We start from the raw sequence: 27657 nt of genomic DNA on the forward strand, positions 1-27657 counted from the left end.
GCTATCAGGTGGGTAGATGTATTCTTACCCAGTCAAGTATATAATGCTTTTTGCGGTAGGAAATATTGTTTCTATTGCGAAGAGAATCGGACTATAATGTGTGTGCTTGGTAATAGTTTGCTTTTACCAGACCTCAGTGGGGGTAGTAGAGAAGCAATTGATTTTCCCGTTCTTGCTTTTCTTATAGGCTCCCCTTCCGACGTGTCAAACAGTAACAAAAAGCTTGTAAAATTAGTACTTTTCCCTCTCACATATTTGCTTTATTACCAAGTTTCAGATTTTTGTTTCTCCTTTTCCTGCAGAAATGAAGAGTGACTTTGATGAAGGGCTTTTGATGGAGCAGTTGGGGGTTCTATTCATATTGAAAATGAGACATTATGGCTGTATGACTAACTTTTCTGGGTTAGCTGTACTAGTATATTTCTAATATTCTGTTTCTGTATGTTTCTAATCTATATATTATGTTTCTAGCATATACTGTGCTATAAACAAAAAGTATTCTGAATATTTGGTTACTAGGATTTCCTAGAACCCAGGGCAGTTTTCAGATGCATTTAGATACAAGTTCTTCTTTCCTGCAATCATGTTAAAACTGGGCATAGTAATCCAGCCAAGGTACATTTAAAACTGTTAGCTAGAATCCTTCATATAATTGCTTTAGGAGTAGCAGAAGTAAACAGCCTGTTGAGATGTAGGACTGGAAGGGACAGCATGGCTGAGAATATCCAATTGCCAATTGGCATTGGCAATCTTGTATGGTTTATGTCCAGAATAGTTCACAAGAATGTCCACTGTGTCCTTCTCCTATACACTGCTTGTCACAAATCCATCCCCAGGACCTGTATCAAACTGAAGATTGCTAATCTATGAAACCTCAGGACTTTGATGTTTGTGTATTACAGAGAAAGAAAGGGAGAGATGAAAAATGTTCTTTATAACCTCAGCCTCTACACTGCCAAGTAATTTTAGATGGGCTATTTGAAAATAATTCTAGAAATTGGACAGTGTTTTGGCTTTCTTAGCAAAGAGAACACACTGGTGTACTTGACATCTGACTCAAAAAAACATCTCTGCAAACAAAATCCATATACCACATTTGGCTTTATATGAGCATGAGAGGAAACATGGCACAGTGAAGGTCCCTGGTAGACTTAAGTGTTCTGGCTAGTTCTCATTGTGGCTGATTTTTTTGCCCGAAAGAGAAAAGTATTCTCTGCACTTCGCTGGAGCTGAGGGGTTAAGCAGGGAAATCTGTCTTCTGCAGGTACCCATACAAGCTCCGGTACAGCAGATTAGTGTGCAAAAATTATGCATTAGTTCATATTTGTAATATTTATGTTAATATATACTTGTAATTTTTATAATATGTAATACTTTATATATTTTTACTTAAAGCATACAGTAAAATTGATATTGTAAGCTTGTGAAGTCTAAGAGGAAGATGATGAACAAATTATTAAATCTGAATCACAAAGCTCTGTGTTTTGTCCTTTGTTTTCATACACAAACAATAACATTTCCTGGAGTTTTAGTATCAGAGTGGCTGTTGGTATAGACAATGGATTTGTTATTACCTGCAGTTCCTGAAGTCTGATGCCTGCTTAAGAACACACTTCTAGTTCAATCACTAATCTTTCTTTACTGAAAGGGATTTGCTCTTGCTTTTGGATGGACATAGGTAATTGGATGTGTGAGAACGTCATCATTGTCTTCTGTCACACATTATCAAGAAGCCCATGAGAGAAGGTGCAGTCCAAGATGCAAAGGTGTTTTTTGAGAAGTTTTCAGGATCTGAGAGGGCTTAAAATACTCTTTGAACTAGTAATTATTACACAGATGTGCTTGGTTTTGACACATGAATACATTCTGATTTCTTTCAGTGCACTTCATCTTTTGCACATTATTTGTTTCCTGTCTTCTTCTTCTCAAATATTAGACTTTAAAAAATGTATTTATGATACTTATATCTAAACAACTTCTTTTTCTTCCCATATATATGTCACTAAATGTGTGAAATTTAGAACAGTATTATAGTAAGTGGGGGAATGAAGGTGTTTGATATTACTTCTTATGAATTGCAGACACTCGGCTGGAATTTCCAAAGTAACTATCATGGCTTGCTCATTAATTTTGGCAATAATCAATGTGAGGTGAAAGTTTCTATTCCTTGGACTTCTATTTTGGAACTTTATTTACTGTGACAGTAACTCCATCTTCCATATATATGTATCTTAATATATGGGAGATATAAAATAAATGCTAATATTAGGAAGGTTCACTGGTAGTAATATTGTGTAACAGGGTTTTTTTTGCCAAAATCTGCATGAAGAGAAGTGCAGATTAGGTGGATGAACATTTTTATCTCTCTCTTCTTTTAAGTTTTTCATCTTCTTTTAAGATCTATGTAACAAAGCATGATTGACACTACACATATATTAATGGAAAGAAGAGACTTAACAATATTTTGTTTGTTCCAATACAGATCAAAAGACATGAACAGAAAATTATCAGAAGCACCAAGACGTTATGTACGTCTAAAAATGATTAGGAGTTTAGCATCTTTCTTAGTCTTACCTGAGGCTTTCAAGAAGTCTCTGTTCCAGTCCTTACTAAGAAATAACATTTATGTAGAGTTTTTGGAGGTAAACACTAGTATAAGTTACTAAGTATGGGGGGAGGGTCTGTCTGAAAATTCAGCCTGATCGCTGTTTAAGAAAAAAGAACCTCTAGTTTTAAAGCTATTAAAATATGATTAGCCAAATAGAGTCTATAAGGCCAGTTCACAATACTTAAACCCTTCAGTCTCTGATAACCTGATTTAATGAATGTAGTTTCCTAGTGAGAACAAGTACAACAGTGAGGTACTTTATAAACTCAATGTTCAGTTGTATCTCTATTTTTTGGGGGGATGGGGTGGGGAGGAAGTTCTGAAATTGTGTTGGACATCCATGTTAGAGTGTGGGGTTTTCATTCGTTACTCCCATACTCATTACAGAAATAAAGGATGGACTTACAGCTATTTGGACTTTTACTGAGCTACCTCTGATTAGAGAAGGAACAGCCAGAGCACAGGGCCATCCTGCTACGTTTCTTTGCTTTAGTTCTCCTTAATCCTCCTTAGTCTAATGCACTCCTTGGCTAAGTATTGCTAAGTCAAGATGTGCAAAACTACTCCACTGCTTGCACATTAGTGGCAAAAAAACTCTACAGGAATTTTTATCAACTTGGAACCGAGCAGGCTTCCAGAATGAAGAGGGACTCCAAACCTATTAATAGCTTGGCCTCCGAGATTTCTACTCCATGCTTACACCGTGGGAAAGATCCTTGTGTCACATCCTAGACCATTCTTCGTCTGTTGGGAGGTAGGTGCAAGCCTGGTGCCTAAATGCTTATCTGAAATTGAAAACCTCAGTTTATCCATCTTGCTTAAATAAGGATTCTTAACTAAGTAATAAAGCAGCTTTCATTGCATTAGCCCTGTCACCAGGATCTTCACTTGACAGTTGGGAGTGGAGGGCATCATTTGTTTATCAAAAGTCTCTGTTAAGAGAGGAAACATGGATAGGCCATGGTACTATCCTCTGGAGAACATCGCTGTCATGTACCAGCCATTTTCTACTTATTCTTCTAGTTACAAAAGATAAATTATAATTAAAAAAAAAAAGAAACAGGTAAGCTAAGAAAAATGAGATGTGTACCTGCTCTGGCTGTTCTCAAGTGTTTGGACACAAATGCTCAACACACATTGGGGTATATTTTCTGGATAATGGAAAAACTGTGAGAATAGCAGTTTGCATGTTTCTGCTAAATATGACTCCCCAGTGTTTTACTGCTCTCAAGTTTGCAGCATATATGTGAAGTGACTTCCAAATCTTTTCATGTGGTTTGTGTTTCATTTTTTTCCCTTCATCTGTAGCTGAGTTTATTGGGAAATTCTCTTGAGATCACATGTGCATTAGAGGCAAAATATGCCTGTCTTCTGGCTTGTTTGCCTGATAGTTAGAAGTGAATCTATCTTTTAAATGGAATCTTTCCCCAATTTTTTTCCTAAATTGTAATCTCTGTGTTTTCTCCTTCTCTTCAAAGCCAGTGGGAATTGATACAGATCCTGGCAACAGGACCTATTGCTGAAATTCTCACTGCTCTGAACAAAAAATCTTTGTTGCTGTAAATATTGGGGAAAGACAGAGGGGAGAGTTAGGGTCCAGTATTTTCACATGCAGACTCAACTATGAATCCTTTTTAGTACACTAGTAAGAATTACAACACTTCCTCTTTTGTATGATGGAAAAAAAAGGGTTATGTGAAGTTCAAAATTGACTTGGGACTGAACTAAAAAAGCTATGTGTGGCATGAGAAATAAATATTAATACCTCTTGAGTAAATTGACTTTGTTAGGGATGACTCTGAAGTTAGAGGCTCTTTGTGACCTTAGTCTTTTTCTCAGTGTTTTATATATCCATATATAATTAATCTCAAAATGTTTTAGATGATTCATCTTCCCTCATAGTGTGAGTCATTTTCAGTCTGACTAGCATACTTGAAAAATTTTATTTTTAGCTAGGGGCTAGATATTTTGTGTATGACACCTGGATGTTTGTGAGAGGACCTTATCTGTCAACTGTCCTCAGTTGTCAGGGAACAAGTTATAACTTCTTATTCTATAAAAGTTCTTTTTTAATTGTCATTTGCTGTAATAGAAAGTGCAGGTGTTTGTGAAATGGAATATTAACAAGGAAACTCTTTAATATTGTATTACCAGGTTTCAGTGAGAAAAGTGACTTTTATCAGTAGCATATACTTGAGTTTGTGCATTTTGTAAAATACAGAAATAAAATTGTTTTCAGAATTTGTATCCTCAAAACAACAGCAAATCTTTTTTAATAGAAAGTATAGTTTAAACAGATTGTTCACTTTTAATATTCAGCTAGACTAGATTCTTTGATGGTTAAATCTGGCTGTCAGTTCTTAGAATTTGCTATATTAGGTTATACTTCAAATCTCCAAACTCATGAACACATTTCCAGCTATTTTAAAAATTAAATTCTGAGGTGAAAATCCAAGTTCTGAGAAATTAATTTTCCAAAATACCTTCATGTTTTCACTAGTGCATAGATGTGACTGAAGTATGTAGCACTTGACAAGCTATTCATTTGTAAAACTGTAATTATAAAATTGCTGGTTGCAAATTACTTGCTCTGCATCACTTCTTTAGCAGAAACTTGATGTCTGCCTTCTTCTATCACCTTTTCTATCGCCTCTCTGATGGGACTTGTTTTGCTTGTTTTGCTTCTACTGTTGTGTTGTATTAAGATAGCTTTGGAAATCCGTCAAGTGATTTCAGTCTAAATATGGCACACCTCCCCCCCGCCCCCAAATCAGTAATGTTAGCATGTGCTAGGGAAGGTATGTAAATGAATGCATCTTTGGGCAAGGTGTTAGTTGTACAAACTTGTACATACAAGTTGAGGAATAAACTTACCTGCTTACACCCTTACTCTCTTTGCCATCTTTCTAACTGAAAAGGATTGAGAGTGTCCACTACTTTTTTTTTTCTTTTTTTTTTTTTTTTTTTGTATATTTGATGTAAACTATTTACTTTAGGAATGTTCTTTGTTTGGTTGCCAGTGATGATATACAGTTTCTACTGAAAGACAGTTGTAACATTTCAGTAATTCTCAAACTGCATCAATGTAACCATAAATGCTGAGCTCTGTTATAATAGTGTTGTGACTGTATTTAGACTGATAGTATGGGCTTTTATATAAATAATAGCAAAATTACTTGACTGTGAATTTTCACTTGCTTTTTCTCCTCCCTCTCTTGTAATCTTTCCTCTAGTGTGGAATGGATTTTAGTAAAAAATGGACATTGTAACTTAGTGATATCAATAAGGCTGGGTTTTTTTTGTTTCGTTTTGTTTTTGTTGTTGTTGTTTTTATAACAAAGTATTGAGTAATTATAAAATCTTTTAATGGCAAATCTATCAGAAAACCACTATGAATTTTTGGCTGTAAAAGGTATTTAAAACACTGTATTGAAAGAAGTAGGAATCTTGCAACTTGATGAAAATTATTTATTGGTTTTTAATTGATGAAATATGCTTCAAAACACTTAAATTAGGTAAATATGATCTCACTACGTTTGAAGAAAATACTGCCAAATGAAGACTATTTTTTTAGGAATTTTATCAAATTAAGACTATTCTTTTAATTGAACTCAATTCAGTGGGTTAAAATTTTACTTTCCTTTGGGTGAATTTGTCACAAACTTAATGGTAGTAAAAAATGAGTAATTGAGTTTCCCAGGAATTGTGAAGTGGAGATTGGAGGGGCCATCATGAAGTAAATGAAATGCACTTTTGTGATGTTTCTTTAAAAACTGTCAGGTAACTTTTTTTTTTAGAAAAAGCTGATGCAGCATCTGCCACATCATACTGGCAGACAATAAATCCGTGTAGAGGATTTCTGTATTCATTTGCCTTGGATATAAGGAATTTACAATGACACACTGAAGTAGATGGAAGTAAAAGCCTTTACTTTAAAATACTTCATGTTAAAAGCAAAAATATCTGTGAAATTTGCAAATTTTGAGAGAAAAAGTCTATATTTACTGTGAAATCTCTGAGTTGGCAAATGGCTGGAATAACTTCTAAAGCACATGGCCAAGAGGGTGGCACAGTTAGAGACTGAGAATAGATACATTTGCATATACCCGATGAGGCATTAACATTAATATGATTTACTTTTCTAACTTCTATACTTGCTAAAAAGCCATAAAATACCTCATCTCTTTATAAAAAAGATTTAAACTTTTTCTATTCTCATCTCTAATATAAGCTTGGAGGGAGATGAAACATGTACAGGTTTTAAATAGTGTTATTTTCATAACATATTCTTAAATTTTACTGCTTTTCTATTCTTGCTGAGTCTCACTGCTTTTTACTTTGCTGCATATGCTTCTCACAGTAGTAACTTGCTGATGCACAGGGCAATACTTGAACATTTCTGGGGTCTGTTTATAAACTTAAATTTGGGTTGACAGTACTTAATTAAACATGAACCATATCAAGAGAAACTGTGTGTAGGGGGAGATTGCACTTCTGCAGATTTAAGTGGGGGGGGTTTTTTTAAACCTACAGGTTTTAAAGTTATCCTGAGTATTACAAATAAGTCAACCTAATCAGAGAAAATAATCTTCCCAGAAGGACTAAGAACTTTCACTGAACTTGGTTGTTGTACTGCAGGGACTTCATATTGTATCTTTTAGAGCGTTCTCCAGATAGACTTTCATGAACATCTGTACCAATGGTTATTGAGTTGAGAAAAATCAGCACAAGTCCGAAGAATCTGACCATTGCTCACTTGCAGGCTCTGAGCTGTCATGTTTGTTTGATCTGGGTCTTAAATGTCAAAAAGCAATCATAAAAATAGATTTTAGACTTTAATACAGCTCTGCAGAAAGCTGCATTCAATCCTTGCACGTAAACAGATTTCAGGATGACTGAGTTCCTCCGTGTTTATTAATAGTTCTCACTACTTTAAAGGCACCATTAGGTAACTGCCACGTATTGCATGTAAATATTTGTATAACAATTTCAAAGGATTTTTTTTAGACTAGTAAGCAAAGAATTTTATAACAAAAAATATTGCTACAGTCCCCTTTCCACAGAAGAAAAGCCTGTCAGGGAAACATCTATAGAATACTTAGCAGATGCAGTGTGAACCATGGATTCCTGGAGTTGCAGTTAACTTTTCCATATGGTATTCTAAGCAGCAGTTTCAACATGGTGTTCATAGAAAACAGATGGTTTCTAAAAGCTAATTAGGAATAGTAAAGTCATAGCTGATAATTTTAAATTCCCTTCTTGGGGATCTGCATCTCCACTAGAAATATTTCTGAGGAGGCTTAGAAAAGGGGGAAAAATAAAAATTCCACTGATCCAGTATATGCTTTCTAGAAAACCTTTTAGCATTACGCCCTTATTGGGGGAATAAATGAGCCATGTTGCCTATTATCCCTCAGACTTTCCACTTGCAACTGAATTAAAAAAGACTATTGTTAATGTTGAATAGACAGTTTGTATCACCACAAATCATATCTCTAGGCATTTTCTTAACGGCAGCTTCTAAGAGAGCTTCTTGTCTGGAGAAGGCTTTGCAAGTTAGGTAATCTGCCAGCCCATTTTAATGCACTGTACAGAGTGCACTGTACTGCCAGTCCATTTTAATGTACCAGTAGAGAAAATGTCAGGGTAAGTAAAATCAGGTAACTATGACTGGATATGCTGAATGCAGATAAGAATTAAGACTCTTCGAGTGAATCTGCCAAAAGTAGCTGGGCTTGGGTTCTAATTTTGAACACTAAATCAGTTGATCACTAACAGGGCCCCACAGAGATCTGCTTGGCACACATAGTGAAACTCTACCCAGAGCTAGTAAAAACAACATATGTTCCCAGAAGCTGCTTAGGAAGCTCTTTAAGCACTGGGGAATATCTGCAAAAGCCTTAGACTGTGAGAGTAGAAATAAGGACACCAATAACCTCATAATGAAGGAGTAGTCACCAGAACTATACTCCTGCTTTAGCAATAGTGACTAAATGGATTAAGGCTAATACTGCTGTAAACAAGTGTAGGAGCGGTTGAAATTCTAACCAGGACTCCAGTATAGACAGAAATTCTCTCAATGGGAGGAATTGCAAGAGCAGGAGGTGTAAAGTGAATCTGTTAGTATAACGGATATGTGAGATTCAGTGATGATATCCTGATGCATTTTTGTTTAAGTGCCTGCTTTACCTTTTTATGGTCTGTATTATCTCAAGTCTGTGGTGATACTTCAGCATTTGAAGAGAATGTCAGAAATCATGCCTGAGGAAACATTTTCTGCTCTTGGGGAGTATAAGATTCTTGTGGTCTCAGGGGGAAGAGAATGACAAAAATTCAGGTGTTTCTGTTTCTGACACAGGGTACATAAAAAATATTAGTCAAATGAGAATTATTTTTTTTTTAAATCTACTTGTGCAGGATCAGACAACTAAGTGTATATTGAACTGTACATGTAATGGAAGTTAGCAGGAAGAAAAAAGACAAATTGCACTGTGCTTCTTAAATTAGGATGTTTTTCCAGACATTGTATACTTTTTGGAGATGGAAAAAATAAAGTCTTGGCCTGACTGCAAAAAACTGGAGGAACGGAGCTGGTGCCATGTTGTTGTATGTGTGATCAGAAGCATGTGACAATGACAACCTGCTGCAGTGTTTGCTTCAAAGCCTTCAGTTCTGACCAGATCCAGTATCTGTTTCTGATGTGCTGCGAAGTAGCACTTCCTGGTGCTGCTGCTAGTTGAAAGGTATGTTTGTGATATTAAGAGACTGCCCACAACTCCTTTTACTCTATTGTATTGGAAGCAGACTCTAGTGTACAATGTGCATTTCTGTGCAGTTACATACCCAGAGGCAGGCTGTGGAGCTGTCTGTACTACAAACCTCCCTTCTGCATGGAGCAGGGGTGAGTTTATAATACATTTCAGTTCCAGAAGGATCACTTGAGAGTGAATAGGTGCAACTGCAGCATGGCTTTAAGTTGGCTCTGATACAAACAGCAGTGCAGTGGCAGCAGCCCAGGCCTCAGCTGCTGGTATTGGTACCCAGGATGCCAGACTGCCTTTTGTGACGTTTTATGCTGGAGCATTGCTACTGTTAGTATTGAATATGGCTAGATTAAAGCTACCCTGGGTTTGTTTGCGTGGGATGGACTCCATATTAGCAGAGTCAAGTTTTAAACTTGTATGCGAATGCAGATACTATCACCTCCAACCTCAACATTGTTATTATCTTATTACAGAAAAAATTAAAACCCTATTGTAAATACACTTTTCAGGTCTTGATGCCATGATCTTATGTCTGCTTAGTCTTGGTGATGGCATTGCATTGTTTTTTAGGAAAAGGAAGAGGAGGGAACTTGGAAGTTTTTTTTCTGTTTTGCAAATGAATCCTGATAATGGTGATCGAAAAAACCTGTAATCCAGGGATTCCCAAATTATTTGCGTAGGTATTTCCATCAGCTGCAACAATAGGTACATTTTGAGCCTGACTGAACATCTTGATACCATTCTCTTTAAACTGGAATATGGAGCATAGGGCAAAGGCATCAGTGCTGCAGCTTAGATTCAGCCAGACTGAGCGTGATTAATTCCACTTGTTGGGAGCTGTGATGGGAACATCATGAGAGATGCCAGAGAGGCGTTGCAGCTACAGTAGCTTCCACTTCTGTGCAGAATAATGTGGCAGTTCACCTGGGGCGGCATTTGCTGTTCTTAGCTGCCCCAGAGTAGCTTAAGATCAGGAACGCGGGGAGCATCCTCTATCGTTGGAGGTGATCTCCATATTGCTAGCTGTGTATGTATTATAGCTGGGAACCCTCATCTGTTCCCAGTTTTGTTGTAAACTGTAACATAGTTTACATTTTTTATCTATATTTGTCGTTTAAGTAATGTTTTTAAAAAATCCTCTTTCATCAAAGTTGAAAACAGGTATGATAAATATATACAGATGCTAAAGAAAACTAATTAAATGGAAAAAACCCCACAGAATGATGAAGCAGTATTGTTTATAATACACACTGGCACTGGCAGACACAGAACTATCTCATAACTGCTCTTGCTGATGTGCTATTAATGAGGAAAAAATGATGGTATCTCCATATATAAGTCTTGATTCCAGTTCCGTAGCTTGGGCTTAGTTTTAGCTTGAAGCAGACTCGGTTTTGCTTGTTGTTTGTGTGTTTGTTTATTTAACCAGAAATAGGTGATCAGTGATTTCCAGACTGGCTAGCTTTGTATACAATACAACTAGGAACATGAAGAGATTCTACTGCTGCACTTACTGGTTTTCTGTATGTGAAAAAATGTGATCAATGCAGTGAAAATAATGAGGCCTGATACATGAGGTCTTAAGCATCATGAAGGCAAAGTATGATAAAAGGCTTGATGAACTGGTTAGTTAAAAAAAACCAACAAAACACCAACAACTTGAAATTAACAAATGTATCCCAATTCACATTTCTCAATTGTATTTAAATGGCTTTCAGTAATGTATTAATGCTTCTAAGTAGTTTTTACATGGAGGGACAAGAGTTATTTGAAAAAAACAGCCCTTGGATAAAATAATGTGTTTAGTGAACTCTGACCTTATTATGGGAAAACACGAACTTGGGAGAGTGTCAGTTTAGCAGCAGTTATCAAGTAAAATTTTGGAAAAATAGATTAAGCCAAACCACTGAAAAGATTCGGTCAACCAAAATCTCAAGATTATACAAATCTAAATTTTGCATTGGGCCTTCCACTATGTAAATTATCTTTATGTAATTCTAAAGTCAGAAGAGGTTTGTATTACAGGAATAAATATGGCTTTTATTTGAACTTCAATGAGTGGTAGGAGTTCGGAAGAAAGCACTGATTCAAGTATTGCCAAATGTAAGTGCAAGAAAGTGAAAAATTCTTTTAAAATGCCAACATGGTTTTCTGAGGGTAGCAGAGCCTTCAATGACTCGTCTTCAGTGCTGAGTTTCACTGTGGTTGATGTTATGATTTGAAGGTTGTGCTTGCTCCATTTTATACTTCATAGTTCAGTATCTTGTAGGAGGAGGCCTGGAATGTATTTTTAAGTCTGTGGTTTGGAAATGGATCTTCAGTAACAATCTATGATGCATTGTTCCTGCTCTCTGAAAATATATTTCCCGATACCAGTAATGAATTCTGAACTAATTAATTTGAAATAGGATGATATTTCTCATGCATTTCAAAAGCACCTATCATATAATTGATATAGAGGTCCACAAACCAAAATAATGTTACCAGGTGCTTCTTACGTTCAGCAGTGTCTCTGCTCAGCAGAAACAGTTATCCAAACCTCTTTAGGGTTTTTTAATATTTAGTCATTTATTGCTGAATTATGACCCTATATACATCTTTCTCACACGTTACCTAAAAAAAACCCCAACAGACTGAATCAGCTTTTAAACCGAAAAAAGTACTGAGTCACCTAAATCCTCTGCCTAGCTCACCAAAGTCAAGTTCCAAGCTGCTAATAGCAATACAGCAATAAAAATGTAATATAGTGTGATTTTAAAATAGGATATCTAAAATACTTCACCCAAGCCTTATAGCAGATGCCACAAAATTCAACTGACTGAGAAATGGGTCTTAGCAATTAATTTCTGTACTCTTACATGGTCTTGAGAGTTTTGGGGGGCAGGTTTGGTTTTGTTCTGTGCTTCGGAGCAGGTGTCCACTTTGCCTTTTTTCTGAAACTTGTGGATGTTTGAAGGAAGAACTGACATTTTCAAACATGAAGGAAGAAACGTGTGAGATTTTGGGGGTTTTGGTTTTAAGGAGAAACTGATGGAGACACCGTTTTTTCTGGCAGGACTTCTGGTATAATGGTATTGATACATCTATTTGTCAGTGCCTAAAAATGTTACTTTTCTGCTGTCCTTGTAATCCATTTGTTGTCTGAACATGAAATCAAAGATGTTTCTACATCTTCAAATGTGTTTTAGAACTGTTTATCTGCTTAGTAAAGCAATTCAGAAGCAGCAGCAACTGAGTTAGAAATAATATTGGTTGAAGTTGGGAGCTAATGGAATTGAATTGGATCTCTGAAAGCCAGTTACAAAGTACAGTTTCTGTTTCCTGTATTACTGTAATTTTTCTCACATTTCTGAGCATCTAATCTTTTGGTTAATCAGTTATATTCTCACTGTTTTTACTTGATGCCTCTAGCCCAGCATAACTGTTCAGGTGTTGCATACAAGTTCTACAGACCTCAATAGGTCATGACAGGCAAAGCAGAGTTGGCATGGAAACTAATTTCCTGAGCACCAAATACTTTCACAGTATATATGGTAGTATTTTTAGACTGAATTTCCGTGATTTCATCTGTGAACTGTCATTGTGTGAAATGGTGACTAGAGAGCACCCATAAGCTTAATTTTGATTCTGTATTTCCAGTGTACAATTAAGTAAGGAGCATACTTCCAGAATCAAATGCCTTTGAAAGGTGTGCGTGCTGTTTGAATGTATGGCAAGTAATTAGCATTGCAAAACTTATAAGCTAGAATTTTAAAAATAGAACTGCAAGGTTAGTTGGAGGTGCAGTTGTTGTTGTACTGAAACAGGTAGAATGCTGATTAGATGGAGCAACTTAAGGGTTAAAAATGCCAAATGACCAAAACTTAAAATACATGTGAAAAGCATCCTTCTAGTCTGTAAGGAGCTCAACGAATTTTAGCAAGACTTCTTGCTACATGAAATGGTATCTATGAAGGGGGCAGAACTGAGAGAGATCAATCTGAATTTATGGGGTACCTAAACTTTTTCACCTCCTATTGCAGTGGTCTGAGAAACAGATTTGAATGAGTACAAGATTGAAACCCTGACAGGTTTCAGAAAACAGTAGATTTTTGTATCTCTACATAATAGCATTAAATTGCAGTGGGTCATGTGTTTAGACTAATATTTTGAATCTTAAAGTTACTTAATTTGATTTTTTAATAGTATTTGAACAGAAACCTGACTTTAGCAGTTACTACATGAACAATTCATGCCATAGGAAAACCACAGAATCATACAATGGTTTGGGCTGGAAGGGACCTTGTCCTGGCTTCAGCTGGGATAGAGTTAATTGTCTTCCTAGTAGCTGGTACAGTGCTGTGTTTTGAGTTCAGTATATGCAAAGAATGTTGATAACACTGATATTTTCAGTGGTCGCTAAGTAGTGTTTAGACTAAGTCAAGGATTTTTCAGCTTCTCATGCCCAGCCAGCAAGAAAACTGGAGGGGCACAAGAAGTTGGCACAGGACACAGCCAGGGCAGCTGACCCAAAGTGGCCAACGGGTGTATTCCATAGCATGGGACATCATGTCTCCTATAGGAACTGGGGGCAGTGGGGGCAGGGGATTGCTGCTCCGGGACTAGCTGAGTGTCGATTGGTGAGTGGTGAGCAATTGCACTGTGCATCACTTGTACGTTCCAATCCTTTTATTATTGCTGTTGTCATTTTATTATCAGTGTTATCATTATTACTTTCTTCTGTTCTATTAAACTGTTCTTATCTCAACCCACGAGTTTTACTTCTCTTCCCAATTTTCTCCCCTATCCCACTGGGTGGGGGGGCAGTGAGTGAGCAGCTGCGTGGTGCTTAGTTGACGGCTGGGGTTAAACCACGACAGACCTTTAAAGGTCATCTAGTCCACGTCTCCTGCAATGAGCAGGGACATCTTCAACTAGATCAGGTTGCTCAGAGCCCCATCCACCCTGACCTTGAATTGTTTCCAGGGATGGGGCATCTACAACCTCTCTGGGCAACCTGTTCCAGTGTAAAACTGTAAAACTTCCATTTAAAGCTTAGACATTCATGAAAAAATTATTTGTACCCTTCATCAAAGGACCTTTCCAGATTTCTACCTTTTCTTTTATTCTTTCTGCACTGGCCACAAACAGAATTTGAATTTCTTATTTGTCTATGGAAAAATAGTTCTCATTTAAAGAACTGCTGCTTCTGTAACCTCTCCAGGAAACAGTGTCTGCCTATGAACACTGGAAACCTTGGATTGCAGTACATTATTGCTACATGCCATAGCAACTCTTCTGATCAAAAGAATTGGAGAGATTAAAGTACATCGAGTATTTGGCCATCCAATTTCATTTTTTTAAGTTCTCCATAGAATGTGAATGCCATGTTTTTCAAGTAGGGTGATTAGCTAATGGCACTGATTTCTATAACAGTGCAAAAGGGGTAATTTTATGGGGAAAAAAAAAAATGGTATAACTTTTTATTTTAACTGCATTTGTATTGTGGAACAGGGTGTCATTAAATCCGTAAGACTTTACTGAATTGGATGAGCCAGCTATCTGTCCTTATATGTACACTTTTTCTTTTAATGTTCTTTCATAATACAAGTAGCTTTTATTTTTAGACTAGCTACTCAGAGGTAAGATGGAAGGTTAGCTGTGTGAAGTCAGGTGCTATTTTTGGTTCTGTATTAGGCTTCCCAGTTATGCCACTTAAGCAAAGAAATCTGTTACGCTGACTTTTGAGCTGCTGTGATTTATGCACCTGCGGGCAAAGATATAATCCTTGTCTTGTAACTGAAAATACTGTTTTTTTGGTTTTTTTTCCTCTTCAGACAAACTAGATTATGGTCATATCCTGAGCTGCATTTGTTAATTATCTGTTTCCAATTTCCATTTATTCCATGTTTAGTAAGGCTGTTGTTTCTTTGTGTAACTCTTGAAATTGAAAAGCATGACATTAAATTCCACTGTTTAGTATACTGAAATGATTGACTCTTGTTGAAGTAGTGGATAATACTGTGGAAAGGGTTGTTTTGGGGTGTTTTTTTTACAGAGACAGACAGATGAGTTGTACAGTGTGATTCAAAATGATTCAAAATTTCCAGATTTTTAATCCTTTTCAACTGTAATTATCCCATATCTAAATAGCTGCATATAATCAGTGCAATACTTGAAATATGATTTTGCAGAAAGAGATCCGTTTTGCCCTTTGGAAAAACTGATGAATGGATCTTGCCAGAAAGCACTACAGTACTGGAAGGCTTTAAGAAATATGTACGTGTAGAAACTCACTTTAACTTGTGCATATTTCTACATCTTATTTTTCTTATTGTCATTTCCATTGCAGTGAGGATGATCTATTTGAATCACACTCAAATGTGATCTTCCATTTCCACGTGTGTTCATTTTCTGAATTAAACTTCAAGATGTTAAAAAAAAATGCAAAAATCTGTTTCAAATTGAGATAAAACTAAAATGTGATATGTGCTCTGTTCGGTCATCTGTTCCCAATAGCTGTTTGGCTGTATGAGTTGTGGTGACCTGACCAGTCTGTTTATGTGGTCTTTCTGCATTGTCCTACTGTATTAGGCGTTTCCTGGGCTTACTGCCAGGCTTTTTCTGTTTACAAGGCAGCAGGCAAAGATTTAACATTTCTGTTTTCTTTCTTACTCCTTAGATTCCCTGTGGGACAGAAGGGTTGTCTCCTCCTTTTTCACTGCTGTTCCTTATCACGGAGTATAAGTGAAAGGAGGTTCATTTTTAATGATGATTGTAATAATGTGATATAGCCATTGATTAAATAGTCATTTAGGAAGCTGGCCTAGAAGAATTACTCTCATTATGGTCTTTGTTTCAATATTGGTGGTTTTTTTTCTTTTTTTCTATTTTCCTAACTAGGTTAAAAAGCTGCCTTTATCCAAATTGAACATTTACAAATTTTTAAAAACAGAAAACTTAGGTTTTCTCTCACTATTTATTGAATTTAATAAACTTAAAGGAAGAGACTAAAGGGTACCAGATGCCAAACCTTAAATGGTAAATCTGACAGTGTCTTGTGAAAGTTCTGACCTAGAAATCAGATTTTTTTATATAGTGTTATTGCAGTGTCTAGCAGAGCTGGGGAGACCCTCAGACCTTTCACAAGCTGTGTTTGTGCCTGGCTTCATGAATGCAAGTAATTCCATTGACTGCAGCAGAACTGCTCTCAAGCCTAAAGCCAACCAACTTCATGGGTTAAAATGGGACTTCACAGAGTGAGACCAAACACCATGCGAATTACTTGAATTAGCTATTGAGAAAAAGCACCATCAACATGTTTCCACAAACAGATTAACCGAGACTGTTAGAAAAGTCTTAGAGCCTCTGAGTAAATTGCAAACAAACACCCCACCCCACCCCACCCCCACTTTTGAAAAGTTTATTTTGTCAACAAATATAGGAGATCAATATAAAGGAAAATCACAGCTTTAAAATCTGAAGTAAATTTGCTGGTCAAGATGCAAAGTCATATAACAGGCGATCAGGTAATGAATTTTTTAACTTTTGTAACACAGTTGATACTTTTGCATTCTTTCTGCATGATCTGATCTCTGTTACTGTATTTCACGTTTTAGTTGCAGACAAAATGGCTGTGCATTTGAGCCTCAGAAATTAAGAGGTATTTGACCTAATTCCAATTATTTTTAGAGAACAAAGGAGGGGTTTTTTTTTTGTCCTGTCTGCTAATGACCTTATGGAAGTCGGCTGTTGGGGAAGTTACTATGATGCATTGCATAATCCTCATAGCTACAGTCAGTAGGAAAGGTGTCACCTAGAGTCTATCAAGCTCATGGTTACATGTCCTCAAATTTAGGACTCCCCAGCCTACCCTATAGTCGTTTTAGGCAGAAACACATGCCCAGTCTTAGTAGCATTTAAGCTCTTTCAAGCATTGCATCAGAAGTTAGTAGCTTGCTTACCCTTCCTTTGGTGTCGTGTCATTTTGTTTAGTTGGGAATTCCCAGAGACTTTCTGCAATAGAGCTGTCACAGAGAACATAAGCTGGTGAGGAACAAAAGTTTTTGCAAGTTTCAAGTGCTTCTTCTCTCTACCAGCAGGAATCTTACCACTTGACCTGATTTTCCAGGTTTACTATGTATCTGATATAGGAAGGGGTTTTTTGCTATTGTGGTGTATGCTGTGGGCTTCCATACTTGCCTGGCTCTTAAACAGTTTCTTTTTTGCCTGCTTCCAAATCAATTATTATAGTTGCCTTCGACAGTGTCATTTCTACCAAATGAATAGGTTGTTAATTAAAAAAAGAATACTGGCAATTACAGTATTTATTTTTTTTTAAGGGCATGTCATGGGCTCATTGGTTTGACTTTTCTCTGTAGTTCTACTTCCTGGGTATATTCTAGCGAACCACCTGGCTATTCTCTCTCTTGCTGTTTACTGAAGACGTGTCAGGAAATGTGACTCAGTATAACCAGGCAAATAGCTGCCTTAAGCTAGTACTGAACCTCTTTTGTGCCAGTCTTGGTTTCAGTCATGAAGGAGATTGATGGCTTAGTGAGTAGTTAAGAATATTGGTTAAACACATACCCCCCCTTTCCCTTGGTCAAGTTTTTCTGTAACAGTGTAGAGACCAAGGGGAAGTTCCAAGGTAAGAATAATCTGTGTTGAAATTACAGTACTCAGTAGAAAAGGGTGGGAATGCCCTTTTCACCTTCCTTTTTGAGTTCCTGAGGCTGCCTAAAGGAAACTCTTCCTTCTGAAAGTTAAGTCTGCCCCTATTGGTGATGGAACTGAAATAGAAAACAGACAACTGGCCTGTTTCTGCAGGAGTGCTTTCCTTGCGTTTTGCAATTTAGGACATGCATAAACCCTTGAACTGTAAGCCTGACAGCTTCAAAAACACTGCAGGAATTCTAATGAGACTGTATGGCAGTGAAGAGGCAGTGGCAGCGCTAACATTATTTGGAAAGGGGAAACAAAAATGATGATTACAAATATGACCTGACTAGCAAAATAGACAACTATTTGACTTTTGCTTGGTCGGAAATAAAGGTTGATGCAAGGGGCAAAGGGGAAAATCGTCAGGACGGCATAGCTGCAATCTGTCCCAGTCAAAGGGGAGTAGCATTTCACAGCAGAAATGTGGAGACCCCTCACACTGAAGGCAATAGCAGGGAGGTTGTATCTAGATTTGTCACGCTGACATTTAACAAATTATTCGCATTTTTTTTCAGCAATTCATGGGAAAAACCCTGCTGAATTTCATTAATAATTTCAGCCACAAATGCCTGTCACTGCTGCTCAGCTGAAAACACACACACAAATCCAGCTGTTACTGTGCATGGCAGTTTTTCTTTCGCCTAGTATGTTACATGCTTCCTTTTTTAAATATTTACACCATATCCTGTTTTCCTGAAGTCAGTAGATATAAATATTTCTTGCATTGTTAAAACAAATACATACAATCTTGCATATCTTTTCCAGTTTCGATGTTTTAGTTCCATTTTCAGCTGATGTAAAGAATTTGTTATCCAGAGAAGCTTTCCCCAGACACAGGGTGTGGTTCTTCAGACAAACTGTACAGTCCTGTTGCTGCTTACTTAAATTGAATCAGCCATACTAAATTGAGCCAAAATTTGTCTTTACAGCTCTTCCTTCTACATTGAGAATGAAGCATATTTGTAGAGCTGGAATAAATACAATTTATCCAGTAAGCTTCGGCTGGAGGTTGTTAGTCTATGGTTACAGAACTCTCGAAAGTCCTAAAGATTTGAGAGGAGTTGAATTATTTAGTAATTTTTCAGGTGTTTATAAAATCTCCATGGTGTCAGTCTTGCAAAATTTTTTTAGTAATTTTTTTTTCCTCTGGAGGTTGGAGGACAAATATCTTGTGGATAAAGGTTCATCTATATAATTCGGGGGCGGGGGGGGGTGTTGTAACTTCATCATAAAGGACAATTATTAAATACCTGTTGAATTCTGTCTATAAAAGATCGATCGTTACTCGTGTTTCTTCTGGTGGGAATGTATCTTCTGCTTGTTAGATTCAAAGGTGGGAGTAGGGGTTGAAGTAAGTTACATTTCTAGGCCTGTGTGATGGTAACAGGAAAGGGATTTCTGTGTGGATCACAGTTTGTATATTCTAGTCCAGTAGCTTGATCTGATTGAAATATTTCTTTGGAAAGAGCAAACTTCTTTGGTAATAAATAATTGTCAGAAATACAAACCTATTTTAAATGGTAAATGTGATGGGTGCATGTGACATTAAAACACTGCACTAGTAGACAGCAGGAGATCAGGAAATTGATTTTTCAAATAGATGTGTTTCACTCCCTTCCCTTTCAACACCCCGTTTTCACATTTTGACTTGTGGTGTTGCCCATTCCTGTGAGTTTGTGCTTCATTCTCTTCTGCTTGTAAACCACGTTTTTGTGCTTTCAGCTGTGTGATTTTGAAGTGCTTTTACCATTAATGGTCTTGCAAACTACTGTTAGTCATGCCACTTCTGTAACCTAATGCATATTTAGTAATATGTATCTCTATTAGAAAGGTCTTTGTGTTTTTCAAAAAAATTTCATAAAGTGTCACAAGATTTCCTCAATTTGGCGGGGTGGGGTGTGGGGGTGGGGTGGTGTGGGTGTGGGGTGTGTGTGTGTGAAGTTTTATGAGAAAAGACTGCTTTTTTTGTAACAAGCAATTCAAGTTGTGGATCATTGAGCCTCTTGCTTACTTGTTTGGGGTTCTTGCAGTTGAAGCCAGTTACAATTTAATTCTCCTGATGCTGCCACTTGAATTCTGTTGTCCCCTGATCTTTAGTCTAATGGTGAGCACAGCCTTTTTGAGCCCATCAGGAAGCAGCGATGCCCAGAGTCATTTGCACATCATCTCAGAAAGCTATGGTGAGAATGCAAATGGACAGATTCTGTTGAAACAGACACACAATAATGCTGTGGGTGACCCTACTAAAAAAGAAAATGTAACATTGACTTCCAGTTATATTTAGTCTGAGACTTCTCACATAACATTTTTGCTTTTCCCTATTCACTTGTATTCCTGCTTGTAATTCTAAGCCATTAGAAGTATTTTTAAAGGACTGAGTACAATTTCAATCCAGTTCTATCCAAATATGCACTACTCTGCTGTGTATAATGACATGTTTTGAACAAAAGCAATGCAACAAGACAACCTGATAGCAGTCTGAGTTTTCAGAGGAGCACCAGTAAGTCACATTTTGTTCTAAATAAAGGGAAGGCAGCGGAGTTACCAGCAAAAAAAACATAGGCAATGTTTGGCTAGGAAAGGGTGTTGTATTTAGAAATAAATGTGGTTTAACACATTTAAACATGTTAATTGAAACAGCCAGAGTTAACAAGATAACATTTTTCTGAAGTGTTCCTAGAGCAGTTTTTAAAAATATATTTCACCTGTTTCTTTTTTGGGGGTGTGTGGGGGGGAAGAATTCAAGGAAGCCTGAAACTCCTTTGGTGTAAGCCTTTGTAGTGTTGGCTATAATGATAAACCCTAAAAAACTTCCTTATGCAGCGCTGTATATGTCTTCCATTAAAAAAAAAATCCAAACATTTAAATATTTTTTTTTCCCCATGGACAAACAAATCATGTTCATTTTGTTCTTTTAGAAGAGCTTTATCTGTGGTAATTAAAGCCACAGACAGGAAGATAGATTCTGACTGAGCTTTACTGCAAGGCTACTGATGGAAAGCGTGCATTCTAAGTACTACTATAGAGCTTTTGTGCATGTAAACTGGGAAGTGGCCAGATCTGAATCTCAAAAATGACCTAATTATTGTAATTTTAAAAAAGCTGTCAACACTATTGAAAATGAGATCTCATTTTGGTGCTTAACCTCTTCAAGGTGTCTAAAGCTTTTCACATTTTCAACTTCATGCATAGAAACTCACAGCATCAGGACTAGCAAGAAAGTTGTTACTTGAATGAATGACTACATATTTGTCTGGTTTTGCTATGGTACACTTAGATGCAGCTTTGCTAAAACCATCTTCCTTTGAAAGGCATTTTAGGAAATATTTTGAAGAACTGAACAGTTCTTTTATCACCAAGTGCAGCAAAACAAAGAGTGGTTAAGACAGAGTATAGACACTTAGTGGAAAGAGAAGCAGCATTTGTCATATACTAGTTTGACAAACCAAATTGTGATCTCTAACTTACTGAAATGACTGACATGCTATTCATATGCACAAGTTCTACTGCTAATGAAATTCTGAAAAAAAAAAAAAAAAAGTGCTCAAAATATTTTTGTTTTGAAATTTCTAAACTGATTGAATCCTGCTCAAACCTATAAAAAATTGCTATATGATATAAGTAGAGATATCCTTTGGAGCAGAATTGTGTGATTTGCAAGTTAGACCGCCATGGACTTGCAGCATTCAAAATCCCATGCAAACAATTTATTCATTTCAGCTTTCCCTTAATAGTTTTTGCACACTAAGTGAGCAAAAAACTGTTATCATTAATTGCAGCATATACATTAATTTTAATTCTGTAGGAAATGAAGACTGTTTATTTAGCATCTGTTTGCACCTTGGGAGCTGCTCCTTTGACTTTATTATGATAAAAGCCTAGAAAAATAACCATTAGATTGTACTTGTAGGAGAACAGAAGATTGCCATGAATTTGGTTATAAAAATACTTCACTCGCCTCCTAATGTGTGGTTATTTGGGATTGGTAAGTTCTAGCAGATCTTTATTCCTTGTTGAATAAAGATTTTCAATATTTTTTTTCTTCTTGTATATTTTAAGTGTAGCCAGTCCAGGCTATTTGTAGGGAGAAGGAGGACTTCAGTATTCAGGCATATAGGGAGCATCTACGTAAATCTTTCTCATACTTGCATTTATCTGGCTTTCAGTTATACGTGTATTTTAGTATCTTTTACAGTAAGCTAAAGTGGGTCTTGGTTTGTGACTGACAGGTGGAAGTTACACAGGCCAGATACACAGTGTGCGAGCAGAGGGAGAGGCTGGCATTAGCCTGAGCTCCAAGATGGAGGTGCTATTGCTCTATCTCCAGCAGTTTATTTGATCATGATTACTCCTGTATATTCTTGCCTGGGGAAACTGTACAGATGTGAACATGTGGGAAAGCTCGTATGGAAATTAATACCTTTCTTGAAGTTCTTTAATCCCCTCCCCAATAGCCATTTACAAAAGATTTTAAGGTGCATTGCTAAGGGTACTCCTGTCATCTTTTGTGCACAGATCTGACCCTTCCTTTGTAGGATTGCTCTGCAGACAACAAAAGGATGCTGCTGCATGCAGTATTATCCCTGTGTATTTCTCAGAGTCTGACATAAGACCTGTCATTCTCTCTCTTACTCAGCTCAGATGTTAGACTGGATAGGATTAGGGGAGAGGGGGAGGCTTTGAATCAGAACAGAAAGATTAATTTTAGGCTCTGCTTAACCACAGCGTTTAACTCTAACCTGCTCAAAGCAGCACTGCAAGGGCACTGGGGGCATGAGTAGAGCAGTGATGGTAGGCAGAGCTTGTGGAAATGGCACCCGGTTTTGGGGGCTTTGTGTGTGAACTTGTGCCTCACAGAACAGCTCTGCCTGTGTCCAGCAGTGCTACTGGGATAAGCGTTGTGAAAGCTTTCTCACAACTTTTCCTGTAGTGGTGGGTTTGGGTCGGTTGCTGGATTCCTGAAAGCTGTGGAAATGATAATGAGTCCTCTCATTAGTAGGGGGAGTTATTAAGTAGAGGGGAATAAATCCTATGTTAGCAAAACTTGTCTTAAATTCGTATGCCCTTTTGAATCCATTTAGTACTGCCTCTTCAGTTAACTAGAAGCAGCGGTTTCAAGTACAGCTGAAAATGACTCTCGTCCATGAGAGCAGATTGTCATTGTGATGGTAAGATAACAATAAAAGAATTTTGGTGATGGCTGGAGTCCTTTGGCTGCATAACACAGTGACACAAATGCTGGATACTGCATGTGGCACTGTAGTGAGGATTTTGCTGTAAGGGCACCAGCTGTTATTCCTGGGTTAGCTGCCATGACAACTGTGCTGCTGGTGAATGCCCTGTGTGGGTGTGCTTGCAGAGAGCTCAGGGTCATTGATATTCTGAGTGTTTCTCAGAATACTGCAGGCAGTAGGCACCCCTTCCTGTAGTTCTGCCAATGTTTACTATTATCGCAGTGGGTAAAATATGCAAATGGTGTTGACAGGTATCTGGGAAAGAAAAAAGCTAGTTTCCCTAAAAGCAGTTTTTTGTTTTACCTCTTTAATTACATGGGTTTACCAAATGGTTCTAACTTTCTTAGCCTCTACATAGCTTTTATTCCCAGATCTCATTTGGGTGTGCAATGTTAAAAAGAATAGGGAAACAATTATATGGTAAAATTTTAATCCGTTTACATTTTAAAAATAGCTTGCTACCTGCAAACACTTTTTTTCTTACAAGTTAAAATGAGTTTGGTGGGATTTCTTGTTGTGTCATTGTTGGTTTTAATTGTGTTTAAAGCAGATGCTTGCTCCTGCACAAGCTGACTTTTATTGACTTTTGAGAAGTGAGGGTTTTTCAAGGTCTTGTCTAAAACATTTTTCTTTCTGATATCCCCATCCTTCTGGAAATACATTGTAACATCCTTACTGGGAGAATTAAGAACAGACAGAGCTGCAAAACGCATGGAAGGGACTCTACTTCTTTTTTCTTGAATATGGAATACCTTTTAATAAAGGGGGGATTTTTTTTTTTTTTTTAACAGGACATTAAAACATGGAAATTAAATGCCTCAGAGCATAAAAAAATAAATTTGTAGATGCAATCATTTTAACCTGACAGATTTTCCCATAAGCAATCAATGTAAGAATACAAGAAGCTTTGATATTTGGGTAGTGTTTACTTGTCAAAGTCATCAGCATGTATGTGTAGTTCTAGGCAAAAATACAGGTGTTAGATGTAAGAGAAGGTGTTTGGAGGTGAGCGGCAGTCATATTTTACATTCTTGACTCTGAGGTTTCCTGCAGTACTGGGAGAGCTGAAGTACTTGAGAACTGGAGTGTTTCTGTCATTGTAAGAGAACATTATGGTATCACTATGAAAAGGAAAACACAAACTTACTAATTGTTGCTGACTAACTGAAGATTTAGTATTTGAAAGTACTGCATTTGTTGATTTTGTTTTGTCTATTTTGCTGTCAAGGTGACATGCTTGCAGGACTTCTTTGGAGATGATGATGTCTTCATTGCATGTGGGCCTGAGAAATACCGGTACGCTCAGGATGACTTCGTGTTGGATCACAGTGGTAAGACGGTACATCCTAAACCCACTGAAATAGTCAATTTCATTAAGAACTCTTCCCCCTCCCCACCCTGTCCCCCTGTTCAGTCCTCAAGAGTTGTGTGATTTAGGAAAATATACATGGGAATATATTTTTCTGTGGATTAAAAAGTTTTTCCAAACCATCATCTGGATTCTGTAAATCTATTAAAATGCACTAACAAACCTGACCTATTTTCTTGGAAAATAGACCCTGTCCCTAAAGTTACATGAAAAACAGTACTGAATTTTAAAAGGTCGAGTCATGGATCTAATGGATCTAAAATCTGTTAAAAATGTTTGCTTTTGAAATCTGTGACTGTAAGATTTCCATAGTGCTGTCTTCATGAGATTTTTGAAAAATGACATATGTAACCATGCTCATTTCAGGTCTTGAATTGTCCTGCAGGACAATTCACACATTCCAGTCTTGTCTGCTATAGACGAAGTGTTGAGCCTGTTTATGTTGTGAGGTTGTAGGAGGGATTTGGGTGGGGAAGGAGATGAGACAAACTGGGACTTTGTGCCCATGCTGTCTGGCATTGACAGATCATGAATTTAACTTGTTTACAAAAGTTGCTTATCTCTAAAGAGAAAATTTATAATGTAAGTTCAAGGAAAAAGCTCTCTCCTCAACCAGGGAGTTTAAGAATTGGCTTCGAATATCATATCAAATATATGTTGTTTTTTTCTCTATGTTCATAGAATCATAGAATGGTTTGGGTTGGAAGGGACCATTAAAGGCCATCTAGTTCAACCCTTCTGCAATGAGCAGGGACATCCTCAACTGGATCACATTGCTCAGTGCCCTGTCCAGCCTGACCTTGAAAGTTTCCAGGATGGGGCATCTACAACTTCTTCAGGCAACCTGTTCCAGTGTTTCACCACCCACATCATAAAAAATTTTCTTCCTTATATCTAGTCTGAGTCTACCCTTTTTTTCAGTTTAAAACTATTACCCCTTGTCCTATCTCTACAGGTCCTACTAGACATGTTTTTTCTGTCTATATTGTTTCAGCTGTAGAATCACCCTGATCTTCTGTTATGAAAAAATTAATCTGTGGTAAAGAAAACTTGTCCTGGCAAGAATCATCAGATTATTTGAAGAGAGCTTCAGGTTGTGAATAGGGGAGGTGGGGGGAGGGTTGCCTTGCTCTCAGGTAACTGAAAGCAAAAACACCTGCTGTTTTTCTAATTTTTACAAATGCCATAATTTCATTACAAAATCTTGAGTTACTTCAAGAAGTATAGTTATATATCCAACCACTGCTCCATATGTTTGGATGGAAGATTCAGCTGGCTCCCATTCTATTGTTACTGCCAGCATGCTGCTTTTCCAGAACTGCTTGATTATGTTGATTCAGCTAGTATGGAGGTGACAAGAATGTTATTTTTTTAACACAGTTTTGGACTAGCTAAGATATGATTTTATTCTTATGCAGGAAAAGAAGAGCATGGTTGCATTAACTCACACTGCAAATCCCAGTCTGGGCAAAATTATAATTTCCCTTGCAGATTTAAAGGCTGTTAAGTTTTGCTTTTTCCATTACACCATGCACAGACTAATTGGACTCATTCCCTTTTGGAGAACCCAGTGATGGAGGGGTTTTTTTTTTCTCCCTTTGTCTCTTCAGCTTTGGTGATCCTTCCTTCCTCTAATAACTCTGGAGGTCTTAGTGGAGAAAAGCAGGTTAGGTACAGGGTGGACCATGACTTGAATGGCAGGCCATGCAGCTCTACTTACTATTTTTGATGGTGATGTGGCATCATAATTATTGCATTGACATTGTAGTGTTGAATAACAGGGACAAAATTGAGAGGGAAATTTATGGAGGGATTTGCAGTGAATGCTAACTGTAGGAATTAAACTGCTTCCAAAATGTCAATGCATGTATGCCTATTGATTCTTTTCCCATTTAGGTTGTCTTTTATTTAATGATATATAGCTGATGGTAAATGGCAGTAATCTATTGCCTCAGCCTTTTGGAAACAATACATTTTTTACCTCTTTAAAAATTGGTCACAACATAAGTTTCTTGCAAAAGAAGGTAAATGCTGTGCAGTTGTCCAATATGAAGCTGCCATTACAGCTTGCAGGGTTTACTGAATTTCAGAACCTTGGCATCACCTGGCTTCTTTACTTGTTCAGCTGTGTGTACATACAAACTTGAATTATAGTAATAAGCCAGCTTTAAGACATAAAGAAATATTACATGCAGGATGTTACATATGGCATTTGAGTAGCTCAAATAGGTTTTATGGTATGTAGGTTAAAGTTCTGAGATGCTTTTTTAAATTTGTTTCATTCAGTTGGGCAAGCATGTTTAGAAAATACTGAAGTTCATTTTCTGGATAATAAACAGCAACAGTAGTGTTCGGAGGAAGCCTGTACATTGAACTGTTGTCAAAAATCTATCTGCTTGCTTTGTAGAATGCCGTGTTATGAAGTCCTCTTATTCCCGATCATCTGGCATGAGGCATACTGGGTCCAAAAGTCCAGGACCTTCACGTCGAAGCAAATCACCTGCCTCAGGTACTACTTCTAGGAAAGAACTGAACAGTAAAATACATGAAGTTAGAATTTGCTTCATGGGGTGAAAAAACTGTTGGCTCTGTCTGAAATAGAAGTGCCATGCTTTGTTCTCTGAGGGGAAAAAATGTTTTTTCAGTTTGTCTTATAGCTTTAATACTGATTTGTAATAAAATTTGCATTTATTTTTGAATCGTGAGAAGAAAAATGGTTTCTATTTCTTTAATAGGCGCAAAAAGTTTCAGATTATGAACATTGGAATAATTTGTGCTAATTGTACACTTGGGATATGTTTTCAGCATGGCACTTGATTTTCTTGAAGACTGTTAGCTATAGGATGCTTATGTGGTTAAATTCATGTTCATTGAACTAGAGCATACCCTTAAGTGTTTTGAATTTGAAAGGTTTCTTCTATATAAGCCAAATGTTGTTGGAAATACAGGATTTTGCTCTTTCAAGTAATTTTAGGAGATGTT

At 37.1% G+C, this 27657-nt stretch overlaps 1 protein-coding gene across 4 annotated transcripts in view; it reads left to right on the plus strand.

Moving 5' to 3' along the window:
- DCLK2 (doublecortin like kinase 2) overlaps positions 1 to 27657 on the plus strand; it is a 94129-nt gene that overhangs the window by 25691 nt on the left and 40781 nt on the right. For all 4 annotated transcript variants that reach the window (XR_007507802.1, XR_007507803.1, XM_049815178.1 and 1 more), the window contains exons 3-4: positions 24535 to 24637; positions 27083 to 27184. Coding sequence is in view for 2 of the 4 variants with exons in the window: in XM_049815178.1 (XP_049671135.1) it covers positions 24535 to 24637; positions 27083 to 27184 (205 nt within the window). In the remaining 2 variants the exon portion in view is untranslated. The remainder of the gene's footprint in view (positions 1 to 24534; positions 24638 to 27082; positions 27185 to 27657) is intronic.

The sequence above is a fragment of the Accipiter gentilis genome, chromosome 12 (genome assembly GCF_929443795.1).
Source record: "Accipiter gentilis chromosome 12, bAccGen1.1, whole genome shotgun sequence".
Lineage (NCBI taxonomy): Eukaryota > Metazoa > Chordata > Aves > Accipitriformes > Accipitridae > Astur > Astur gentilis.